The sequence below is a fragment of the Saccopteryx bilineata genome, chromosome 4 (assembly GCF_036850765.1).
Source record: "Saccopteryx bilineata isolate mSacBil1 chromosome 4, mSacBil1_pri_phased_curated, whole genome shotgun sequence".
Lineage (NCBI taxonomy): Eukaryota > Metazoa > Chordata > Mammalia > Chiroptera > Emballonuridae > Saccopteryx > Saccopteryx bilineata.
This window is the reverse complement of record NC_089493.1, coordinates 42,542,381-42,568,933: the sequence shown is the minus strand read 5'-3', so window position 1 is coordinate 42,568,933 and position 26,553 is coordinate 42,542,381. Positions and strand designations below refer to the sequence as shown.

The following is a 26,553-nucleotide window of genomic DNA, read 5'->3' as shown; positions in this document are numbered from 1 at the left end:
CTCTCATGTGCGTTGCTGCACTGGCCTTCACTGCCATCCAGTCTTCTCATGAGCTCGGCCCTGATCCTATCACGTCTCAGCGTAATACCCTTCCATGATTCCTAGTTGCCCTCAGAATAAAGTCCTGATTCCTTGGCATGACTTAGAAGACCCTTCAGAATCAGCCTCATGTTTCACACTGCATACTTTTACCGCCTCCCCCACCAACCCTCACTGCCCTAGGGTACCCAGCACTCCATGCATACTTTACTACTGAATCTTCCATAGTCTCCCACTACTGGCTTCTGCATGTGCTTCCCATGGCTGAAACACTGATCCCATTCTTCCCTTTACCTCATTAACCTCTTTGCATCCTTCTGGCCACAGGTTGGATGTTACCAGCCTGGAGAAACATCCCCAGTCTTGGCAAGGTAAGATGTTCCTTTTTTGGCTTCCACCCTGTCCCTGGGATGAAATGGCCCATTTAATCCCTCTCCCACTAGTCCATAACCTTTCTGATCATGGACTATGTCTTGCTATCCTTGACCTTCAGCTCTTTTTTTTTTAAGTGTGAGGAGAGGAGATAGCAAGACAAATTCCGGCATCCACCCTTACTAGGATCCACGCAGCAACCCCCATCTGGGGCCAAAACTCGAATCAAAGAGCTATCCTCAGTGCCCGGGGCCCATGCTTGAACCAATGGGGCCAATGGCTTCAAGAAGAGAAGAAAGAGAGAGAAGGTGGTGAGACAGAGAGAGAGAGAGAAGCAGATGGTTGCTTCTCTTGTGTGCTCTGACCAGAAATCAAACCCAGGACATCCATATACCAGGTGATGCTCTATCCACTGAGTCAACCAGCCTGGGGCCAAACCCAGCTCTTAAAACGCTTCCAGACACATGAAAGACATTCAACAAATACTGATTCAGTAGGAAGCAATAACATCACAGAGTGCTTGGTTTACCGAATGTTCAGTTCCTGGCCATTCTTGATCCCCTTGACACACACGCCTTTGGTATTTGATCAGTTCAATTACAGAACCATTGCAGAGTTCTTCCCTTCCTTTATCTCTTACGCAAAGAACAAAAAAAGGGAAGCTGATCACTGGAGGCTCGGTATTGAAATTCCTTTTTGGAAGAGAAAAGTCTTGAATCAGCTGGTATCCAAACATCTTTCTGTGTTTAGGAGACCGTACTTAGACTTTCCTAGCTGTGTATTTGGTCAGTCTGGTCATGAAAAAAAGTCTGAAACTACACAAACTCCATGGCTATGCTGCATGGCATAAAAGTTTCAAATGCTATTGGTCCCTTCTTTACTTTCACTGTGAATTAGGAAGAAAATGTTGATAGGCACAGGACACTGGTTAATAAAAATCCCAGTTCCCTGGCCTGACAGCAGGTTTAGTCTTTTAAGATCAGAACAGTTGACAGACCTGGAGCAGTTACTGTCTGCTGCTGGGGCTCCATTGTAGATGCAAGAAAAAGGGTCCTCGCGCTTTCTTTCTGTCTCTCTGACTGTGGCAGCCAAGATTGAATGGAGGAATACAATAAAAAAAAAAAGATCAGAACAAACACCCTCTTCACCTTAAAGATAATAAAATAACCCAAGTGAGCTCTCCCTTTTTCTTCTGTTCTGCTTGCACGCCCTTCCCGCACCTGTGAATTTTGAGAAAAATAAAAGGACCTTTCCCCCTGCAGTCAGTTCTCCTGCTTCTATTCCTCAGCTCCTCCTTCACCATCCCACAAAGGGTTATGCCTCTCAGCACAATCAGTCCTGAACTCCAGATCTAGAGACCACAATCTTAAGGTGAGAATTCATCTTACAAATTATTAATGGTTATCATTTGTATTACTGCTCCTGCTGCCTTTTGAGGAAGGAAAGTAGATATTTGCTTTACTAAGTGGCAGATTTAAAAGGGGCTTTGTACCCAAAATTATTTTTTAAGCAAACTAGGAAAATGGAGCATATCATTTGTTTGGGTACTTTTGCTGCTGTTTCCAGAGGGGAAATTTTCCTCCCTTCCTTCCTCCCTTCCTTCCTCCCTTCCTTCCTCCCTTCCTCCCTCCCTCCTTCCCTCCCTTCTTCCCACCCTCTTTTCCTTTCTTCTTTCCTGCATTCTTTCCTTCCTTCCTTCTTCCCTTGCACCCTCTCCTTTACCTTACATACACTTCATAGAAATTTGGGATAACCAATAGGGAGTTGGATATATCTATTACCCAAAATAGGATAACCCCAATGCATTTTTAGCCAACAGCAGCTTACAAAATAATCATTTTTTTCTGCAGGTAGAACTTAAGCCACAAAATTATAATGCCAGCTATGCTGACAGCCACAGTTGGTAATTGTCGAAGCAAATAACTAAATGTCTCTCCTCAATCAATCCCCAGCTTATCAGTCTAATAGCTTCCTCCCAAAAAAGGAGGTGTGTGTACTATGGAGGGGAATGCTAAAAGTACAAATAAGGGCATTATTGTTTTGTTTTCAAATTATTCCCTACTCCTAAAAATGTATATTGTTATCTGAATGATGCATAATTAAAAAAGACTTTTAACTGAGCTTCAGTTCATTTAGAGTAAGCAGGCTCCTTTCACCTCCTCATCTTTCTCCGACCTCCATCCCTCCCAGCCGTGTTCATCCTGCCTGGTGTAGGGTAATTTTCTTTGATGAAGAGGCTGAACACAGAAGACTTGTGTAGCTTCATGGTCCCTTCCCCGGTTGATGGTCTACCTCATTTGCATTCTTCTCTTGTTTTCTTAATCGTTTTTCCAAGCATTGGCCCATTCAAAACTTGAGCCTCCTCTGGCACTTTCTAATATTTGATGCCATTTTTACACCTGCCTTCTAGTATGACTTTTCTTTCATCTTCTATTTATATTTCTGCCCTTGTCACCAGACTGCCACACATACCCTACAAAGTAGAGTTCTTTTTCTTCAGTGGTGTTCTTGCCTTTTCAGACTTTCCTATTGTCATAACGAAGCCTATCTTGCCAAAAGCCCAAGTGATTAAACCTCTTGCCAAATAATACAGGGGTGGGCAAAAGTAGGTTTACAGTTGTCCATGTTCATCATTGTATGGCTCTTGTGGCTGCAGCCTATTGTCCATATGAATAGCTGTAAACCTACTTTTGCCCCATCCCTGTATACCTTGTTTTCAAAAGCTGGTGTGTTTTGGCTGCTGGTAGGAATATTGACTCTCTGTATCCACAGACATCATGACGCATGTGGATCCTTTGACGCTTCTCCCCCAAGCCGTGAATATGATTCCAAATAGGGTTGCAATCGTACATCCACATGACGAGTTTATCGGGAGGCAGGTGAGAGAAGAGGTAGGCATTCAGAATACTCTGTATTGCTCTATATGACTTCCTAATATCTCTATAATGTTTGACTTTTAAGTCCTAGCTTTAAACAATGAAACAAAGAATCAGCTTTGACTGACCATGCTGAAACTGCTGTAAATATGCTTTAAAACTGTGCCTTAAAACACTTCCCCACGACATGTCTCTATAAGAGACACGGGGACTTTAAGGAAGTGTCTCTGGAAGACTGCCTCTGAGGCAGTTCATGAGCTGAAGCCAAGGCTCAGGCATTGCTAAGGGACTCTGTTTCCTTAGGAGACTAATTAACTCCAAATATTGCATATGAATTAAACCAGCAGCTATGAAGGAAGCAGTTTATGGGAGAGGAACAACGAAGGAGGTTATAAAGAAAAGTACTGTCTTCTAACTGGAGAAAAAAAGACATTAGGGGCATAGGAGAAAACTTCTCTCCATCCCAGAGTTCTACTCTTTTTCCAGAAACTTCCATCCGTTTGTTTGTCTGTTTGTTTGTCTTCCTGTCTCTGCTGTGACAGCTCTAGTTTCTTGGATAGCCGACTAGTGAAAGCATCTCCTCCCAGGTGCCTGCTCTCCCTCTTCTCCGAAATACAAAAGTTGCTCTCTGGATCGATGCTCCACCAGCTGTGTGCCCAGACTTACCTGGGCATGAGCATCCCAGCTTCTCCCCCACAGATTCTGATTCAGTGGGTCTGAGCAGGGCCTTGGAACCTGCATGTTTAACAAGCTTCCCAGGTGATCCTTATGAGTTCAGGAAATCTCACCTCACCCTCCGAGCACGACACAGCCCCTGTGCCTGCAGTGGGGCACCATTGTCCTGACAGAGTCCATTCAGCTCAGGGGGGGAGGTGTCAGCAGATGGAGCAGCAGCTGTCACCCCCCCTTTTCAAGACAGTACCATTTGTTTCATCATTAAAAGTCTTAACTGGAGCTGTTAGAATAAAGTTTATTTTTAATGTGCAGGTATAAGCCTATGAATCACTTATTTTAGGTAAACCCACCGGTGCCTGATTTACTACTTTGAATATGGACGATGTTGCCCGGCATCTCCTCTTGTGGCTGCAGCCTACTGGCAGTTATTTGTTAATAAACAACAACCTTTTCTGATGCTCTTAAATAATCTATACCACCCACTGAAAACCGCTGTTCCATAGCCACTGACATAAGAAGATGGCCACAATAAACACACCAGTAGAACCATCCACAGACTCTTCAATCCAACCCAGATATTTTTTAAAATTTCGTACAGAAATCTGTGATCTAAGTAAACTCTTTTTCTTTAAACAGTCACCTGTCCCAAAAAGGACTGCAGGGGCATCTATGCATAGGCCTAAGTGCACATACACGGCATCCCCACAGCATTCAGGAAAAGTCAAAATAGATTATTTGTGAATTTATTTTACTGTAGTTTGAGGTTCAACCTATTAGCCATGGTCTTGTTAAGACTGCAGATTAGGGCCCTGGCCGGTTGGCTCAGCGGTAGAGCATCGGCCTGGCATGCGGGGGGGCCCCGGATTCGATTCCCGGCCAGGGCACATAAGAGAAGCGCCCATTTGCTTCTCCACCCCCCCTCCTCCTTCCTCTCTGTCTCTCTCTTCCCCTCCCGCAGCCAAGGCTCCATTGGAGCAAAGATGGCCCAGGCGCTGGGGATGGCTCCTTGGCCTCTGCCCCAGGCGCTAGAGTGGCTCTGGTCGCGGCAGAGCGATGCCCCAGAGGGGCAGAGCGTTGCCCCCTGGTGGGCAGAGCGTTGCCCCTGGTGGGCGTGCCGGGTGGATCCCGGTCGGGCGCATGCGGGAGTCTGTCTGACTGTCTCTCCCCGTTTCCAGCTTCAGAAAAATACAAAAAAAAAAAAAAAAAAAGACTGCAGATTAGGAGTAGCCTGGGGCATTAATATCACCCATGTGTTGCTACATGAAGTGGCCTATTGTGTGTCTCCTATAAGCAGTTTGTCAAGAATAAAAGATAGAAATGCCACATCATGTTTGCCTCCTTCTCAATTTAGGAGTACTTACAGCAAAGGGCTACTCTTAGAAAAGAAAAACATAGCTGATGCAGTATCAGGATGTCTCTACAAAATTATAAATTACTTATGAGTGTCATGGAGCTGGGTTCTATTTTTAAACCTGACCTTAAGTTTGTCAACTGCTAACATCTCCTTGGCTGTACAGAGCTTTTCATTTCTCTTGATCAATTTCACACATTTGCTTACATCTTTAAGCAAAAAGAATTTAAATTGCTTGATGAAAACATTCTTGTAAGCCAGCTAGCATTCAAGAATGGATTCTGGAAAGATGTCTCTATTAGTTCCCTAAATGCAGTGGTGGGATTCAGCCAGTTTGCACCGGTTCAGCAGAACCAATACCTAATTTTATGTCGAGTTCAGCAAATTGGTTGTTAAAATGGCATGTGTAATCAGAACTCTCTCTAAGGTGGGTGCCTGGGCAGTCGTCCAATGTGGAAACCACAAATTTACATTCCTTACTCTTTTTAAATGTTCATCTGTGTAACAGCGTATTCTAAGCTCCCATAGTAATGTTCATTCCATGCATAGGTGAAAAAAAATTGCAAGTAAGGATGCCAATCAAGAAGCAATATGCAAATATCTTACATAACAGTTTTATCATTTTTGTCAGGTATTATTTAATATTTTCCAGTAATATTTTAAAATCCTTATAACATAATCTAGTTTTGGGTACCTCTTTTGTTTTTATCTAAGTATTAAATGCATGAAATAATAAACTGCCTTTTGTTATATCATTGTTTATACTTAAAACTGTCATTAGGGCAGAGAACCAGTTAAGTTATTTGAATCCCACCATTGCCTAGAGGCAATACTTAAATTTATGTGATTATAAAGGAAATGGCTGAGGTGGGAGAGGAGAGGACTTGTGCACGCAAGAGAGAAATGACTGAGACGTCATTCATTTAACAAAGGCAGATACTTGTATAAAATGTTCCTTGACCAAGCAGCTATTTCCTTAGGAGTTTGGCTTTAAAGAACTCTAAAATGTCACTGCTTCCTCCCAAGTATGTGGAAAGAACACTGAACTAAAGACAGGAGTCCATGGTTTTGAGTCCACATGGGTTCTAGTCCTGATTTTTCCTGGATATAACTCTGCATAATCATGTCATTTCTCTGCTTCAGTTCTGTCCTCTGTTGAATGGAAAAATAAAAACGTATGTCCTACCTCACATAGCAACTCTGAGGAATAACTGCAACCTGCATTAAATATAGTAGAACAAGCTCTAATAAATGTAAATAAGTCCTCTGTGTGTGGTATACAAAGCACTATAAACAGTGTTGTTAGTAACCTTTATTCTTCCATGGAAATGAGCTTACTCTTTATCCAAAAAAACGACTTACTGGAAATCCCAAATACCCAAATTCAAAAAAACAGGGCAAGGGATTACATTCCAAGTGGAATGAGAAATTATCTAATAGAGTCCAAAATCCATTAAGTGGGGTACCCAGAGAGGCTGGTTATTCATAAGCTTTATTGTAAACCAGGACTCTAGCCACTGAGCCTGCTTCTACCAGAAAATGTTTTCCATTAAAACCCAGTCAGGACCAATGGTGGGTGGCCCAATCACTGCATGACCAAGAGACAGGTATAGAAAAGTAACACCCTGCATAATTCAGAACAGTGACCATGCAATCACAGAGCCAAACAGGAGAAATAAATGCTCTGGGAGCTTATCTACCCTCATTTTCTTTTTTGATTCCTTCTTCATTTCTTCTTGACAAAGTACAATGGTATAAAAAAAAAGGACATCCTTTAATGATAAACACGTTAGAACCCGTTGATAGATCTGTTGGGCTGTTATACTACTTAAGAAAGCGAGCATATGTTAAGACTGAGAGTCAATTTAATGTATTGTTTCTGTTGCATTTTTTTCCTTGTCAAGAATAAGAATAAACCAAAGAGAAAAAATAATAAAACTGGGAGACTGGAATACATAATGCAAGATACATACAAATCTACATAGAATCCTCAGGTGCTGAAAGATTTTCTCGATGAAAAGGATTTCATTCCGAGTTGCTGCTAGTTTTGATGCAAATGTAATATATAACATGGCCCATTATTAGCCTACGGTTTCAAGTAGGTAGAGTGCAGTCATCACAAGTTACTCTTTGTTAGGATTTCTGTTTCAGAGTTAAGCATGCCTTGGTAGTAATAACTGTTATACTTAGTGCAGGTAATCCAAACCGAGGAAAAGACACTGGAAAAATACAAAATATTTACTCCACCTAACCTAGCAACTCCTACTGAACAACATGTATGCTGCATATTTATGAGTGGTAACCCATGGTTGTGAAAAATTCACTAGAGAATTAGAACAAATACTGCGTATTACATTTAGTATACAGCATGCCTATTGTGCTCAGTGCAAGGAAAAAAATCTACTAGCCAGCGGATAATGAGACTCATGGCCAGACAGCAGCCATGTGGCAGAATGTTGTTCTTTTTGTGCCCCCACAAATAAAAAATAAAATAATAACATGGTTGACTGTCCCAATTAAATTCCAGTCCAATTCAAAACTCATCTTCAGAGCTGTCAGCTAAGAGCATCACTCGGTCTTGCATGCTGTTGAATTCTCTCTGCTGGGGAAAGAAAACAGAAAAGCATTGAAACTCCCGCTGCAGAGCAAAGCCCCCTTTTAAAGCCACACTAACGAATGAACAAAGCCAAGGCAGCAGCCAGCACAGCTAATCCCAAACCGCTGGGCACATCCAGACTGTTCATGCATCATTAAGACCCGTGTGTTTTATTAATCAAATTAGAAAAGCAAAAAAAAATGTTCTGAAACTGATGAGGCTTTGCTGTTGTTGGTTCCATACCTTTCTTTTGTGCCTCTTGAAGCCGTTTCTCCTTCTGCGATTCATCACCTTAATGCTGTAGAGTGCTCCCAAGATGAACAAGGCACCCGCTATCCCCACCCCTACAGGCACCAGCATCCCAGACATATAGCCAGCCTGCAGAGAAAAGGAAACCCACATATTAGGACTCTCGACGGACCACTGCCCTGGGTTCCTCATTACCGCTGGATGGCAGAAGATTTTTAGACACTGAATTCTCCCATCTGCTTCATTATAAGATAAAATAGCATCTACTAGAATAAAGTTACTTTTTGGGGGGGGAAGGCAAAAAGAGTGAGGCATGGTGACTATTTTGGGACATGTCCAATACTTAGAAGTATTACCATAAATCAGCCAGACCTAGTGGCACCTCCAGCCCCTCGACTATGCACATTTGTCAACTTCGGGTTCGGGTGACAGAAATATAATTTGTATTAAAGATGGATGAAGTAAGCTTCGCAGAATGCCAGGACTATTAAAATGCTATAAATTGGAAATGTCAGCCTGAGTCAAGCTCTGAGGCGAAGCAGGGGTGGGGGTGAAGGGCCCTCCGGAGCACTGTGATTCTTGGAGGACAAAAGGAGAGCCTTGACATTGGTGGTCCGTCCTCGCAGTCTTCGCGGGATTACAGTAAGAAAGGGAAGAGGGAGGGGCTTGTGAGCGAGCGACAGGTGAGGGCTGCCGGAGACAGCAGGGGAGAGAAGCAGCTTCAAAGGAAAGAGAAAGGGTGTCAGATGCTGGAAAACAGGCAGAAAAGACAAGGAGGAGGAGAAAGAGTGTACACAGAGTGGATGGATTAAGTGATAGGAAAACAATAATCTGCCCAACGGGCAAGACCAAGGTTGGGGATTGGGAGGGAGTTCTAAGCGTACCAGCCCCAAAGGGGGGCTATGACAGAGAAGGGCATAACAATCATAGTCAATAACATTTGCTACCTCGAAAAGTGCCTAGAGGGATCAAACCCATGTGTCACCAATGTTCCCAAGTTGTCACTATCATACCTCGGTTCTAAGAAAGCAATGTGGTCTTCACACATTCCTAGGCTTGGGTAAGTAGCTCCCAACCTACCCAAGTTTAAGGTAAGGCCATCACACTAAGACACCTGAGGGCTAGAGGAGTATGTAGTAACTAGAGCCCTTTTGTGAGGGAACATGACACTGGTCTGCCTTCCAATAAGGTCCTTTCTAGAAGCCTACCCAGACAAAATACATAAACAATTAAACATCTTCAAGCTGTGATAGATATGTTAGATAGGCATTATTTTAAGGGAAAGTTATGAGTCTATTTATTTATTTGACTATTTCTCAAGTTTCTAATACAGCACCGTTTCCAGTATCTTTCAGAATAAGCCAAGAACAGAGAGGGACAGAGAATAAAAGTTTTCTAAGAAATGCTGAAGTATGCAGTCTGGGATGCTTTCCCCACATTTTTAGAAATAAATGAAAGGAACAGACAAGACCTTACAAAAGCGTGCCCTCTTCTGCACAGCTGGCCCCTCACTGCCTCTGCATCCCAGAGTCTTGAGTGAGGGCCAAATATGAAAGCTTTTCCATTATGTGAGAACAATAACATTGTTCACCAGCATACTAAGTGTTTTTTCTAAAGAAACAAAGCCCAATCATTTTTCAACTATGCTTTGCATTGACCCAAACTTTTTCTCAAGTTTTTCCAGAACTACTTAAGGCTTATAAAACTTTGCAATTCTACATGTGGGAAAATATTGAACAACAACAAGATTTTAGGACTCTCACACAACTGTGAATAATTTTTTTTATAAATCACCATTCCTAGTGCATGAAACCACACGCACATTTTGAATATGATCAACTTTAAGCACAAGAGACTGAACTTTACAGAGCTGTACATTCAAAGGATGGTATCTGAGCTTTGGGAAGTTGTTTAATCAACTTTTCTGTGTGGGTTTCATGCTATGTAACTTAACCCTACACCAATAACGGGAATATCACAAAATGTGTTATCCTGGCCATATTTCTTATTTAGATATTTAGACCTCTTATTTCTAGAGCATTAAATTATGTAGATGTCACAAAACTTTAGTTAATATTCCCCCTTCTCTCTCCCTTCCTATTCTTTTTTGTCTACTCTTGTGTATGTGTGTGCGTCTGTCTCTCTGTCTGTCTGTGTAGCACCCGCCTGTGCTTTGAAATTACAAATAAATTACAAGATGGGAACAAAGCAATATATCCTCTTCAAGTCTAATTTGACAATTCCTCTTTCAAAACTGACTAATTGAAAAAGAGGATATGGGGGAAGGGGATATGAGCGTGGGACTGTAGGGGAGGGCGTAGGGGGTGGGTGTATAGAGGAACAAATACAAGGTGAAGGAAAATGATTTGACTTTGGGTGAGGGGCACACAACATAATCAACAGCTCAAGTGCTATAGAAATGTTTACCTGAAACCTATGTACTCTGATTGACCATGTCATTCTGTTAAATTTAATTTTCTAAATAAAATTTTTTAAAAAAGAAAATAAGCTTTCCTTTTAGAATTGTCCATCACTTGTTTCCTGCAGAAATGAAGACAAATAAAACGCATGTACATATTTTGTAAGTTATAAATTCTGCCCTGTATCTTTTCTCTGCTCAAAAATATTGTACAAAATTATTGTACATAGATGTGCCTCCACCTGTCCCACCCCGAGGACACTACTGAACTATGTCCACCCCTGCTGAGAACACACAATTTGAATACAATCACAAGGAAACAGCCAATAAACATCAAATGAAGGCTATTCTCTTTGTTTTTTTTATAAAAGGACTAAATTCTTCAATCATGTCAGTGTCACAAAAGACAAAAGATGGCTATTAAACGCATTTCAGATTAAAGGAAACTAAAGATTCATGACAACTAAATAACCTTACACTAGATTCTGTACTGAAGGAGAAGACCGTTTTTATAAAGAACATTCTGGTTTATTGAAAAAAAAAACCCTGAAATATGGATGCCAGATTAGATTAAAAACACTCTGTCGATGTTAAATGTACACAAGCTGACAACTGTACTGTGTTTGCTGACAGAATGGTCCTGTTCGTAGGAGGCGCACACTGAAGTGTTTAGATAAAAGCACTGTGATGACTGCACATTTTCCTTAATGGTCCAAAATGGGGAGACAGTCCCAGCAAATGAAAAAGCAAATGAGGTAAAAAGTTAAAAACAAGCACTTCTGGATAAAAAGGTATAAGGATTCTTTGTAATAATCTTGTTCTTGTTTCTTTTCTATAAACTTGAAATTATTTCCAAATAAACAGTTTTAAATTTTTAAATAGATTGTAAGCCAAATAGTACTAGATATAGAGTTGTTTTGTGTTTGTTTTCTATTACATTTATGAGAAAGGCATCCTTCCTTCCGATAATGTGTTTGTTCAGAAACACCTGTTTTTAAGAAAGCTGTAAGAAACCAAATGCCACACTGTCCTGCCTAAACTCTGCTAAAATTGAGACAGTGCTCTTAGATTTCTCTGCAACAGTGGTTCTCAAACTTGAATACGCATCAGAATCACCTTCAGGTCTGGTTAAAACACAGATTGTTGGGCTCAAGTCCCAGAATTTCTGACTCAATGGGGCCTGAGATTTTGCATCTCTAACGAGCCCTTAAGTGACGATGATGCTGCTGGTCTAGATCACACGTGAGAACCACTGCTATGAAGTACAGTCCGGGGCTTCCATTTCCTGAAGAATTTCCTAAAGCTAGAAGAAATAGAATGAATGAACGTGGTGACATGACAACAGAGCTGGTCTTTACTACATAACTAAAACTGTTACACCTCTACACTTTTGAGAAGCAATTCAGATGTTGAAAAATTTATTAATAGGTTGCCAAGTTAGGATTTGCCTAACAAGAAACACTGACTTGGGCATTAACCAAGAAAAAGGTCAATGATGAAAAGACAGTAAGAGCTGGTCTTCAACATCCATTTATTTGCCCCTTTTCTAGAGCAATAGAACTTCCCATTTGAGCTAGGTACAGAGTAACTATGACATCTTGTGCAGTTGGGTGTGACCATGTGGTAAGCCTCATTGAGGAGAGGACACATTAGTAGCATATGTAACTTCTTAAAGAGCACATGCTCTTTAAGAGGGGAGGAGAATCTTTACCCCACCTCCCCTTTAAGATGAGAGAGTGACTTTATCCTACCTTTTAAAAAGGGAGGGATGTCTTAACCTTCCCTTTCCCTCCTTCATTCTGGCTAGAATATAATCTATCTAGGTTGAAACTGCCACCCAGGACCATAAAGTATCCTTGAAAATGAAGGTTACAAATGCAAAGCATCAAAAAAAAGGAGCATGAGCCTTCACAGTGTTGCTCTCCATTAGCCCTTAACTGCTACTTTAAGACACATAAATAAAATACAAACTTCCATCTGGGTTAGTCCATTGTTACTGGGGGTCATCTGTCACTCATAGCTGACCCTAATCCCAACTAATATAGAAAAACTAAACAATAACAAAAGAAATAATTCAAAACTTTTTAGACCATCACCCTTTTTCAAGCCCAGCTAACTAACAGGGAAACCAATATTAGGAACAATTACATGAAGCTAAACTGAGTTTAGTCCTGGATTGGCTGAAGAGCCAGTTAAATATGTTTTAGTTTTCAATTCTAAGGTATTCTGTGACTTTTATCAAAGAGGCGGTCGTGGTGTTCTCAAATAGTTTCTGAAGATAATGACTGACAAAATATCAATAGGTGATAACTAGCTAAATGAGAGTGAGAGAGAAGAAGGGAGGGACAGAGGGAGAAAGACACACACACATATATATGTATATACATAGGAATGTATGTATCAAGGAAGCGCATTTCACTGATGGGAGAGGAGAGATATGGGAAAGATGAGAGTCTCTCCAAGAAACAGTCAAAATACAAAGACAAAAGGCATGAAATAAGTCAACCACGCTGAGAGTATCAACCATTTTTCTTCCCATTTTTAAAAATTAAGATATAGTTGAAAAAACTACTATGAAAGAAATGAAGAGAGGGCTGAAAACCTTCAAAATAATCCAGAAAACTACAGCCCACATATAAAATCATCTCCTGGTGAAAAGGAACAGGGGAAGGTGCCAGGCCTTTGAGACAAGATAAGAAGGAAGTGTTCACAGGAATAGAAAATACAGTCTTTCTCTAAAGCTGCACCGTTTTTTAATGCAGTGGCAAAGCTATATATACATACAGGTAAGAACATTTGCAATATTCAACTTCAAAACAGACTACATGCCAAAATTGTTTTCTTAAGTCTATTTTTTTTTTGTCTACTCTTGTAACTTGGAGTATTCTTTATAGAAACAATGACATATGGATTCCTAAATTAAACTACCAAAGTCTGTTTACTTATTGCATCATATTTTCCCCTGAAAAACAAGAAGTACTGTACCCATGTAAATGTATTCAGCTCTGAATATCTGAGCTTTTCTTTCCCCCAAATCTTGTTCAGCCTGTCTGATCAGACCTCCCTTAGACAACTGGACCTTGATTACAGATACCAAACTGGCCTCTACTAACGTCAAGAGGCTGTCCATTTTTCAACATCCCTTTTAATATTTATAAATGCAAATAGTCTCATTCTCAAAAACTGTATTTGTTAAATTTTACTGAGAGGCAGACAAAGAATAGTGAGGAGAATTAACATCATTTAACATTGAGCTGTAGCAAAATAAGTATTAATCATTCAAATATGGAGAAAATTGGCCCCCGATAATAAAAAAGATGTGGCATATCATCAACCAAAGAATATTCTAAGACAAGTGAATTAGAGGGAATTCAGTATCTGGCAGTTGAAAAGATTTTCATTTAACCAAACCCACGGTTCAGTCTGAGCTGGGTTATAGTAATTGGATCTGATACAGGCTACAGCAAGGAATTCAAGACATCATCAATATTTCATTTTCATGAGTAATTCCAATTTAAAATTACCAAAAATGAAAACTTGGACAGTGTTGCTTTCAAAAGAAAATGAAAAATGTGAACCTGGAAGAAAGTTAATATTGTCAACCACTAAGTAGATGGCAGAATTAAAGCAAGAGAGGAAAATATTTTTCTATAGGCAGCCATTCCAGACAGGCCAGTCTGTTATCACTTAGTCAGCAGTGATACTGTGACAGACTACATGAAATTGGGCCTATAGAGAGTGCACTCAAGTACTCAGGTTTTTCTGTCCCAACCCCCACAATGGTTTAAGGGTGCCTGTTCCATCTCAAACGTTTCTTCTTAAATCAAGTCTATCCATGAGTCAGAAGAATCAATGCCTTCCAAAATCCAAAGTATTTCTTCCTCATACAGGAAGATCAGGCTTAAAAGAGTCTTCTTGCATTGGGATAAGAAATGCCCCCATAGAATGGAGTTTCAAACCTAAAATTCCCTAAAAGGATGTTTTTAAAAGTTTTGATATGTTGAGGATACTATTGAGTTGAACATTCTTCTTATATAACACTTACTCTTTGGAGCACCCTTCAATGTTAAGGGAGTGTTTTGCATGCTCAATCATCAGTTGTTGCCTTGAGAATGAAGGGTGCTCCAGAGAATATTATACAAGAAGGAACTTATAGGGAAGACATTCCTTGGTGGGCCATGAATTTTTGCATATGTTGCCAGAATCAGAATAATGAACTAAAGCTCTGTTATTCTGAAGATCTTGTACTTGCCAAAGCCATGCTTTCAAAGGTAAATCTGAAGGAACAAAATATTTCTCTTACCTTGTCTTTTAGTTTTTCCATCCAGCTTCTCACTAGAAAAAATAAGAGAATAAGATATAAATAGCCATCACTTTACTTATATTTCATTGTGTTAATGTAATAACAAATTTTATGATATCAAGTTAACTTAATACAATAAGGATTTTATTGTATGAAATATAGTAAAAGGGTCAACAGGATTCACACAATGACAGAAACGTTTTGTTTTTAATTCTCATTTTTTTAAAAATGTGACAGAGAACACAATCATATCTCTTACATTATTGTTGGAGGGACACAGAACATTTTGTTTTGCTAATTTTTTTATTATTATTAAATACCTTGGGTGGGGAGGGTCTAGGGATGGAGAGAGAAAAATCACATTTAAAATATCAAGTTAAGCCCTGGCCATATAGCTTAGGTGTTTTGAGCATTGTCCTGAAGCACAGAGGTTGCCAGTAAAATCTGGGTCAGGGCACATACAGAAACATATTGATGTTCCTCTCTCTCTCTCTCTCTCTCTCCTTTCCTCTTTCTAAAATCAATAAAATAAACATTAACAAAATAAATAAAATATCAAGTAAATTTCTCATCTGACATTTCTTCTGAGTTGTATTCCTCATCATTCTCAGATCTTAAGCTTAATGAGTTCTGCACTTGAATCAGCGTCAGAGCAGAGCAAGGTGGGAAGTGGCCATGGGCAGGCCAGGGTGGCCCAGTACTGCCTCCAAAGAGAAGCATTTGCTTTCACATTTGAGGAAAACTTTGACCAAAGGCAAGAGAACACAAAGTACACCTGAAATATATGTAGCTTGCAAAGCGCCATTCCATCACAACATAACCACTATGAAAAAATGAAAGCAATACTCAAGTAATATCTATAAAAAGTGACTGAGAAGGACTACATCAGCTATAAAATGTTTCACAGACCATTATTTCAACCATTTTGAAACACATGTACCAAGAATAGTAGGAAGTGCCAATCAAAATGAAAACATGCATTAGAATGGCCGTGTAAAGAGTGGTTTGAAGGTAGCGGTGGGGTGGTTCGTTTATTTAATCCTTACCTGAATTTTAAAGTTATAAAACTGAATTAAAATTTATTTTTAAAAGGCATCAGAAAAGAGAAAACAGACAAATATATTCTCATTTTACCTTTATTATCAAAGGAAATTAGTTTTTCAAAAAACTTCCAAGGTTTCCTTAAATTTTCTTTTTTTCTCCAGGAACTTCAACAGATAGAAAGGCAGGACACAGACTGGCAGACCCAAAAATGGATCCCGAAAGGCACAGGCCAGGGCTCGGCACACTATTTTTGGAAAGAGCCCAGTAGTAAATGTTCTAGCTTCGCAGGCCACACTATCTCTGCACAGCTCCGGGGGTAGGGAGGCAGCCACGGGCAGTCCATGAATAAACGGGTTCCCTCAGGTTCCAACAATCTTTACTTATAGACACTGACATTTGAATTTCATGTAATGTTTGTACATCACAAATACTTTTCTTTTGATTTTTTTCAACCATATTAATATGTAAAAAAACATTCTTTGTTCACAGGCCATACAAGAACAAGCAGCAGGTCAGCTTTGGCCCGTGAACCCTGGCCAAAGCTATACTTTATCCAGTTTGCTGACCCCTGGCATAGCTATACTTTATCCAAAAGTCAGTGTCCCCATTTACAATTCGACTTTAGTAATCATATACCAGACAACAGTGATGACAGCTATCACATGTGTACAGTCTTATCTCCTTATAAAGCATGCTCAACTGTATGGCATCATTTGATCAGCAAAGCAATAACAAATGTGACAGTCAGGTAAGATGATGCTCAGGAAAAAGAAGAAGAAACTGAGACTCAGAAGCAAAGAGACGTGCCCGTGGTTAACCAAGGAGTGAAGAGTCATTGGAACTCCGACGACTATCCGATTCAATGACCTACAAGAATAAGACTTCCCAACTTCCCTTTTTTGGGGGGAGGGAGCAAGGAAGAAGCACCACCACTCTTCTGCTTTCTCAGGTTGAAAAGGTGGAGCTACCTTAGTTTAGTCTATCTCCTTGAGTCCACAAGTTCAATTTCTCATGTCAAGACCCTGGCAAGACCTCTCAGGTTTGTCCCTCCCTTATCACTCCTTCTGTCTCAGCTGGGATTCAGACAAAGATGGTGGTGATCAATCAGAACAAGACCAGAGTCATGGGAAGGGCAAAAGAAGAAAGTGCAGAAACCTCAAGAATGAGGCCACAGATCAGTGATTCTAAGAGCAGTTCTGCCTGACCTGTGGTGGCGCAGTGGATAAAAGCGTCGACCTGGAATACTGAGGTCGCCGGTTCAAAACCCTGGGCTTGCCCAGTCAAGGCACATATGGGAGTTGAAGCTTCCTGCTCCTCCCCTCCTCTCTCTCTCTCTCTCTCTCTCCCCTAAAAAATGAATAAATAAATAAAAATAAATAAATAAAAAAGAGCAGTGCCATGGAGCAGGAGGGAGGTCAACCACTGATTCATTAAGGTGACTTTGGGGAAATCAGCAAGCCTCTCGGACCCTCAGTTTTGTTGTATGTGAGATGAAGATAATAATGCCTGTCTTGCAAGATTGCTGTGGAGACTATAAATAATGTGTGCAAACTGTCTAGTGTTGTATTTGGTGTAGAGAAACCGGAAAACAAAAACAAAAAATCTGAGACAAGAGGGGAGAAGAAAAGATAAATAAAATTTGAGTGTTGTGTTCATATATCTCGAGTAAACCCATGACATAAAGTTAAATTTGAAAAACAGAATGTATGGAAAATGATTTGATTTTGGGTGATGGGTATACAACATAATCAATAGTTCAAATGCTATAGAAATCTTTACCTGAAACCTATGTACTCTTATTGATCAATGTCACCCTGTTAAAGTTAATTTTCTAAATAAAATTTTATTTTATTTTTTTTTGTATTTTTCTAAAGTTGGAAACAGGGAGGCAGTCAGACAGACTCCCGCATGTGCCCCACAGGAATCCACCCGGCACGCCCACCAGGGTGAGATGCTCTGCCCATCTGGGGCGTTGCTCTGTTGCAACCAGAGCCATTCTAGCACCTGAGGCAGTGGCCACAGAGCCATCCCCAGCACCCGGGCCAACTTTGCTCCAATGGAGCCTTGGCTGCGGGAGGGGAAGAGAGAGACAGAGAGGAAGGAGAGGGGGAGGGGTAGAGAAGCAGCTGGGCGCTTCTCCTGTGTGCCCTGGCCAGGAATCAAACCCGGGACTCCTACACTCCAGGCTGATGCTCTACCACTGAGCCAACCAGCCAGGGCCTAAATAAAATTTAAAAATTAAAAAAAAGAAAAACAGAATGCTTCCAATTCATTTATTCATTCAACAAATCTTTATTAAATACATTGTGTTGGTCAGGCATTATGCTCTACACTGAGTCATTAGCAGGTATGGAGACCTAGTTCCAGAGAGAAAAGGCTAGAGACACCAGGTCTGTGGGGAGCAGATGACAAGTAACAATGTACTCTGGCTGATTACTCATAGATGGTAGGATAAAGGTAGCTCGAAGAAGAGGAAAAGAAGGCAGAGATCAAGCCAAGAGCTGAGGCACTGATAGACTTTTGAACTGCAGGAAATTAATTGCTTAGACAAATGTTTTAACTTCAACCTTATCAAGTCAGGTCCCACTGCCCATGTCTTAGGTACTTAGAGTAAATTTTAGAGTCCTGCTTTAGATGATCCTTAAGGCAGTAATTCTCCCCTGAGGGAGGGAAGCCACATCGGCACATATGTGCACATATGCACCTGCAGGTTGAAAGAGCACGTTCGGTGAATCTGGCTCTGGAGGGTATGAGAGGAACTGCCGGAAGAAGGTGAGCGAAATCCTGACTGGTGACAGGATGATGCATCAAAGTAGGTGAGACAGTGTTTTGGGGACATGGGTCTAAAAAGTGCTGAGCAAGCACAGTTCTTTAGCATGTGAGCTTGGTTGTGCTTTCCTAATTAAGGACATGAGACCCCTCGGGACCACGCTTCGTGCTTCTGACACAGCCACCAGGGTCCTTAACATTGAATACTCAGACACCTATTAACTATGTTTTCCTTCTTTCAGCAAATATTTCTTACTTTTAAGTGAGTTCACAATGTTTGAGTAAACATGATTCTCTTTTGTGAGGATATTGAAAGCTGTTTTCAGCAAAGCATTCAAGGGAGTATCAAAATAAACTTTACATGATGAACATTTTAAAACTTAAGGAAAAGAAATTGAAAAGAGAATATAAACCAAGAAGAGAGAAAATTGAAAGGGTATTTAATAAAAATAAAAGGCGATTCTTTGTGAAAGGGAAAAACAACTGCAATTTTTTTACTAGAGAAACATTACACTGAGGAAAGATTATGAATTGATACAACTTTTGGAGGTGTGAGGGAAATGTGAGAACAATAGTTTTAAAAATTTAAAAGAAAGTTAAACTTCTACCCAAAGTTCCAGTTTTAGAAGAAATGTATCTTAAACAATTAATCGTGAATGCAAGCTGGCCAAGTTTAAAGCAGATGCCGTCTCCATTTATCTCAGTTAATTTTAACTGAAGGACTTCAGGCTACCTGAATTTATAAAATATATCCTTTCTATATAGCGTTGTGTTAGATGTATTTCATAGCTGGTTCTACTTAGCTCACATTCAATTTTGAAAAGGTTATAACTATAGTGTCTTTAATAATTAAATTTTCAACATCATTTATATCTTTTATAATGTAGGAAACTTGATTTTTATCTCAATCAGTAAAAAGAGAAATATATGCTCTGCCTAAATAAAAAATAAAATGTCAGAACACAGTTGTTTGCTCAAAGCATATGTAACTAAGTTCCAATTACAGTATTTCTACAGTATCAATAAATAGAGACCAGCTCTTATGCTTCCTTGTTATTTAACCATATGGGCCTCTTCTAGCCCAAGAAATAAACAAAGTTTCTTCCAACTTACATAATACATTTAAGAATAATAAAATGTTTTAAATAGTCTGCATGTTTTTTAAAGAACCTTGAGTTTTTCCAGCTACAGATTATTATCTAATCATGCTAAATTTAACTGCTTTAAAATCACACAGAAACCCTATCTATAATCATTTGTTTTTCACATAATTGCAGAACAGCAAGATCCCAATGAATAGAATGACCTACTTCTTTGCATAGGGGTAAGTGAGCAGTAATCGTGCTTCTAAGAAGCAATTAATTCTGGGCTCTGCACTGATATTCACAGAGAAGGGTACAAAAAGCCCAGATACCCTAATCTTGACTCTCAAGTAATACTAAGTATGTCTTTAGTTAACTGCAAGCTAAAAATGATACTAGAAACCTACTGGTAAGATGCAAAGAGAATGTCTTGTAATCAACTGCACATCTTGCCAGGGGTCAATTTTTATTGCTAACCATGCTAATTAACTACATATAGTATGGTTACCAACTCTAGTGATGAAAAGACTGTTAAAAAATTCAACCATGCCTGACCAGACAGTGGTGCAGTGGATAGAGCATTAACCTGGGATGTTGAGGACCCGGTTCAAAACCCCGAGGTCGCTGGCTTAGCATAGGATCATAGACATGACCTCATGGTCGTTGGCTTGAGCCCAAGGGTCACTGGCTTAGGCAAGGGGTCACTGGCTCAGCTGGAGCCCCCCAAGTAAAGGTATGTATGAGAAAGCAATCAATGAACAACAAGGTGCTGCAACTATGAATTGATGCTTCTCATCTCTCTCTCTTCCTGTTTGTCCCCCCTCCCTCGCTCTCTTTCTCTCTCTCATTCTAAAATAAATAAATAAATAAATAATGAAATAAAGACTTCAACCATATGGAAATACAGAGTGCATAAATGAAGAAGTGTTTCTTTGTCTTCCCAAAAGAGAACCATGATACCCAACATTGCTCACCAGGAGAAAAAACAATTTGTCTATTGCTCTTCCTGATGGCCAAAAAAAAAAAAAAAAAAGGTACTGCATTTTGTATAAGACATCCTCGAAAATTCTACTGAGCACTGAGTTACCTGGTCTATGGTTTTGCACTCAGTAGCATCAAGTCAACACTCAGAATACCTGTAACTCATCCCAACTCGCTGTTGCAGGTTTCTCTTCACATTTGCACTCCCCGATTTTCAATCCATTGGTATAAAGAAAATAATTTGGTATCAGACTTTACTTTTAGTAAAAAGTTTACTGTTTCATGAAGTGCAGCATCATCAGACTTCTAGTGCAAAGTCAAGTTTGTGTGCGTTACTTGCCAGATCCATGGAATCTAGTTTGCCATCTTAAGATATAAGTGAGACTTTAACAAGCATAAAGTGCATCAGTCCTCCATTATCAGTTTTATGTAAAGTTATAGACCACTTCAGTTTTTTGTTTATTTTTTTGTTTTTTAGAGGGGGAGGACAGATAGGGACAGATAGACAAGAAGGGAGAGAGATGAGAAGCATCAACTCGTAGTTGTGGCACTTCAGTTGTTCATTGATTGCTTTCTCATGTGTGCCTTGAGCAGGGAGAGCAGGGGGCTCCCGCTGAGCCAGTGATCCCACACTTAAGCCAGTGACCTTGGGGTGTCAAACTTGGGTCCTCAGTGTCCCAGACTGATGCTCTATCTACTGCATTATCACCTGGTCAGGCTAGACCACTTCAATTTTTTTTTTTCTGAAGCTGGAAACAGAGAGAGACAGTCAGACAGACTCCCGCATACGCCTGACCAGGATCCACCCCGCACGCCCACCAGGGGCGACGCTCTGCCCACCAGGGGGCGATGCTCTGCCCATCCTGGGCGTCGCCATGTTGCGACCAGAGCCACTCTAGCACCTGAGGCAGAGGCCACAGAGCCATCCCCAGCGCCCGGGCCATCTTTTGCTCCAATGGAGCCTTGGCTGCGGGAGGGGAAGAGAGAGACAGAGAGGATAGCGCGGCGGAGGGGTGGAGAAGCAAATGGGTGCTTCTCCTGTGTGCCCTGGCCGGGAATCGAACCCGGGTCCTCCGCACGCTAGGCCGACGCTCTACCGCTGAGCCAACCGGCCAGGGCCACTTCAATTTTAATATAAGGTCTCCATGCACCCCAATTCTCTATATAAATTTTAAGGTTTCTACTGATAAAAGTCATGGTTTGATTGTAGGGCGAGGCAAAGAGAAGACTGGCTACTGACCAGGTATTTCTGAACTCTCACGTTCACTGATGACTCTATCTAAACTTTCTGACATGATTCTATATAATCCATGCGAAGCTCCCACTTCCCCAGCATCATGGCTTAGCCAACTGATGAAATCAATTAGAAGTGGAGAGTTGAATGAGGCCCAAAGTGGTTTCCAACGCAGTTTCAGGGTTTGCTTCCAAAAGTTCCATTTACTGGTTCATAATGTGTCACTCCTCAAAATAAATAATGGGCAAATAGCAAGCTGCACTCTCAAGAGAAATTCAGGCAGATCTTTGGTTCAGAGCTCTTGACATTGCAGTTGATTACTCAAAGGCAGAGCTTTTCTGCCATCTAAATGGATTGCTTCAAACAAAAGTTTCCCTGAGCTCTTGATCCTTAAGCAAAAACAAACCTGAAGATCTCCCCAGAACACTACAGGACAGCAAGTGAACAACCTCAGTCTCCACCTTTTCCCCTTTCAAGTCCCTTAAGCAAACTTTCACATGTTCCCTGGGAGCAGCTGTTCAGCTATATGGAGGAAACTTCTTAATAAGGTAGTAGAGACAATCTCAATGTGCTTATTCTTAATTCATACCAAACCAACATCTATTTTGACGAGTTCATGAGATGCTTACCCTCCTCTGTGTTATGCTTACTTACTTTCCCTCGTGAGATCTATAATTTCTCACGTGAACCTATTTTTTGTGGAGGTTGTTTTTCCCAGGAACCTGTGTACCCTGCATCATAGAAGTCCTACTGCAGATGAACAGTTTCTTATTTGCTGCACTGGGCACGCCAGGGGTTTAACCCACCCTGAGCAGAGTCGTATGTTGATTTCTGAGTTGTGGGTTCTTAATGATCAAGGCAGGTATGGGGGGCTTCAGTGTCTTTTTTCTCTCCTACTCAGAGTCCCAAGGAGAGAGATATTTCCTTGCTGTTTCCATGGCTTGTGGGGGTATTTTTAGACCCCTTTTCACAGAGAGAGAAGCTTTTCCAGAACACCTTTTTATGCAAGGGTTTTAGTTCCTGTTTCCTGCCCTACAGCTGCCCAAAGCCATGTTTCTTGACCCCATGTTGGTGTTAAACTCCGTCCTTCATCCTAGCATCTATATGTGGTCCAGTGTCCCCCTGAGACACCTCAGCCTCCGCTCAGGGGGCTACAGCTCGGGTCTCAAGTTGCCACCTTTAGAAACAATGGCTTTCCTTTCCAGCTCAGTCCTGTATTTTAAATTTTTGTTTTTGTTTATGTAGAATTTCTTTGTTTGTAATAGAAGGTGAAAATCCATACTCACTCATTGCACCATGCTGCTGGACCGGAAATGTAAATGCAGCTTCTAACCAGGTATTTTTGGGGTTTTTTTATTTATTGAGGTAAACTTCAAATAAACTAAAATTGATTACTTTAAATTGTACAATTCAGCAACATGTAGCACATTCAGTGTTTTATACCTATCGCCTCTATTTCTTTTCAAAATATTTTTGATTACCCCATATTTATTAAATAGTCACTCTCCATTCTCCCCTCCGATTAGTGCCTGGCAACCACTAATGTGTTTTCTCTGTCTATAGATTTACCTATTCTGGATATATCATATAAATGAAAGCATACAACCTGTGACCTTTTTTTTTTGTCTGGCTTCTTTCACTTAGCATAATATTTCAGAGGTCCATCCATGTTGCGGCATGTATACATATAGTCAACAGCACAGGAAAAGATGCTGAACATCATTAATCATTTAGGAAATGCAAATCAAAACCACAGTGAGACACTATTTCACATCTACTAGGAAGGCCATAATGGAAAAAAAAAGTAGAGAATAATATATTGCTGATAGAAATGTAAAATGTACAGCAGCTGTGGAAAGCAATTGGGCAGTCCCTCAAAAACTTAAATATGAAATTACTGTATGACCCCACAATCCCACTATTGCTATATATTCCCTAAACAACTAAAAGCAAGTCTTCAAACAAATACTTGTCCCCTAATGTTTATAACAGCACTATTCACAATAGCCAAAAAGTGGAAATAATCCAAATGTCCATCAACTAATGAATGGATTTTAAAAATGTGGTTTATACATACAATTACAATAGAATGGAATATTACTAAGCCACAAAAAGGAATGAAGTACTGATACTTGCTACAACCTAGATGACCCTTGAAAACATTATGCTAAGTGGAAGAATATGGATACGTTAAGTGATAGAAAATGGGGTATTATGTGAACCCTGCTGGAAGCTGGGTAGGTGTCACAGAGAAGGAGAAAGACAGGATTCATATTCCATCCACACATACTCCACTCACTGTGCCCCAGACCCCATGAGACACCCACCTGCTGCACTTCCTGTCAGAGCAAACACCCAAGTCAGCCTGCCTGGGATGACGAGAAAACAGGAATCTCCTCTTATTCAAGCATACAATATAAAACTTCTCACATCGATTATTTCTCTGGAGTAATCATGAAATGTATAAAGTCTTATGCCAGGCAAGAAACAGAAGAACTGGAAACAAAGTATTACTTAGATTTCTTACTCAATATGTTTTCATTCAACGAGAAGAATCCAACATTTTTTTCAGTATCAAATAGGTATCAAGTGTCAGAAAATATCTATGAAGTGTCAGAAAATATCTATAAAGTCTTGTGTATTTATTAATTAAAATAAAAACTCTGCCTGGCCTGTGGTGGAACAGTGAGCAAAAGCATTGACCTGGAATGTGAGGTCCCAGGTCCAAAACCCTGGGCTTGCCCAGTCAAGGCACATATTATGACAAGCAATCATTGAACAACTAAAGTGAAGCAACTATGAGTTGCTACTTTTCCCTCCCCACCTCCCGCTTCTCTCTCTGTAAAATCAATAAATAAAATCTTTTTTAAAAACTAAACATGAAAAAAAATGAAAACGGCACTTATGTTTAAAAATGAGTAGGTGAAATTAAATTGTACTTTTTCAGCAGACATAATTAAATCCCAAAACTCTGAGCATCAATTAGACACTGGAAATAAAACCTGATTATCCCAGAGACTCATTTCCATGAAACACTTTTATGAGTTGTCTAACTGCAAATGGCCCTGAATTAGCCATCAACCAAAATGGATTTGGTTTGCCTAGTAACAAACAAACCTTGAACTCATTTATGAGTTACTTATGAAGAAGCAGCCAGAGAGCTTTCATTTAATTGCAAGATAACAATCTACATTATTAATGATAAGTTTATTTCCTTCTTAATGTAGAAGTCCAAAGACCATCAGTACTAAGTAACAAATGTACACTAAGAGAATCTAACCAGATAATATCTACGTCTCCATGGTCCAACATTATGAAAAAATATTGTTCCAAGATTCGTGTAAAGTTTTATGTGCACATAGAAGCACCTGCAGGAGACTTCAGAGAGAACTACAGCTACTGTGAATATCTTCATTCTAAGAAAGATGCTTCCAAAATTTTAATACAGCTTACAATAGACTAACAAATTGAAAGTCAAGATCCAGTCATTCACACAGAGCCAAAAAAAAAAAAAAGTCAATCAGGAATAACTAGAATAGTCTTCCCTGACACTGTTTTCTCCCATCACAGACTTCATGGGAAGCTGCCATCATTTTTCATTAGTACCACAAGAACCTACCTTGTTTCTTTTCAAGCGATGTTTTTAAAAGGCAATCTGATAAAGTCACTCCCTCCTCAAAACCCCTTTAAAGCTTCCTATTCCCTTGGGGAAAAACTTCTAAACTTCTTCACATGGCTTACAAGGTCTGCACGATGTCAGTTCTTACATCAAGCTAACTGCACCTCTCCTCCAAATCTTCGCAGGTACTCGAATTTCTGTCTCCACTACCTCTTCTCCCAGCTCAATCAAGCCTGGTCACTCTCCAGGGTACTTTTCAGAGTAGTCTGTCTTGACTCCTACACTGGCTCCCACTCCTGGGGCACTCAGAGTGTCGTTTTGTTCTCATATTGTTCATATCACATGCCACATGGTAATATAATCATGATTGTTCTTATTTAATGAGTGTCTTTCCTGTTAGCCAATAAAACTCTTTGAGGTAGAGACTGTGTCTGTCTTGCTCATTGATGTAGCTCCAGCAACACACAAAACCTGGCACATGGGGGGACACTCTCTGTTGAGTTAAATAATTATCTTCCACAATATATCTTCTCGTGAGGACTGAGGCCAGGCTTACACATTTGGAGCCAAGGAAAGGGTAATTGAGCTAATATATTTAATATGGTCCTACTGAATACTATATGCAAAAGGGTTCTTAACCATTTTTATGCCATGGACCCCTCTGCCAGATGAAACTATGGACCCTTTCTTGGAATAATATTTGAAAAGAATGCATGAAATAAAAATATATAAAATGTTAAATAAACCGTTATTTTTAAATTCCCTTATCAAGTTATTTTCAAATTTGTGATAGGATAGTAAATAAGCCTTTTTATTCTCTCATTAAATAAGAAGGCCTAGTGGCAGGTCTAAATAACTCCCGTATTTTCAAAGTAATGATGAGCATAAGTGACAACTGTAATGTGACATAAAACTATCTTAATATTGATTTGACTTTGGGCGAT

General features: G+C 40.1%; 1 protein-coding gene and 1 non-coding gene across 2 annotated transcripts in view; one reads left to right on the top strand and one right to left on the bottom strand.

Annotated features, from left to right (window-relative positions):
- The first annotated feature begins 1,399 nt into the window (after window positions 1–1,399).
- Window positions 1,400–1,525, top strand: LOC136337100 (small nucleolar RNA SNORA31). The gene has a single exon (XR_010731808.1). It is a non-coding gene; the product is annotated as a small nucleolar RNA SNORA31 (small nucleolar RNA).
- Window positions 1,526–5,754: 4,229 nt separating this feature from the next.
- Window positions 5,755–26,553, bottom strand: part of ARMH4 (armadillo like helical domain containing 4) — a 116,183-nt gene continuing 95,384 nt past the window's right edge. The window contains exons 6-8 of the mRNA XM_066276419.1: window positions 14,881–14,912; window positions 8,153–8,287; window positions 5,755–7,915 (exon numbers count right to left, since the gene is read on the bottom strand). Of these exons, the coding sequence (XP_066132516.1) occupies window positions 7,847–7,915; window positions 8,153–8,287; window positions 14,881–14,912 (236 nt within the window). The 3' untranslated portion in view covers window positions 5,755–7,846. The remainder of the gene's footprint in view (window positions 7,916–8,152; window positions 8,288–14,880; window positions 14,913–26,553) is intronic.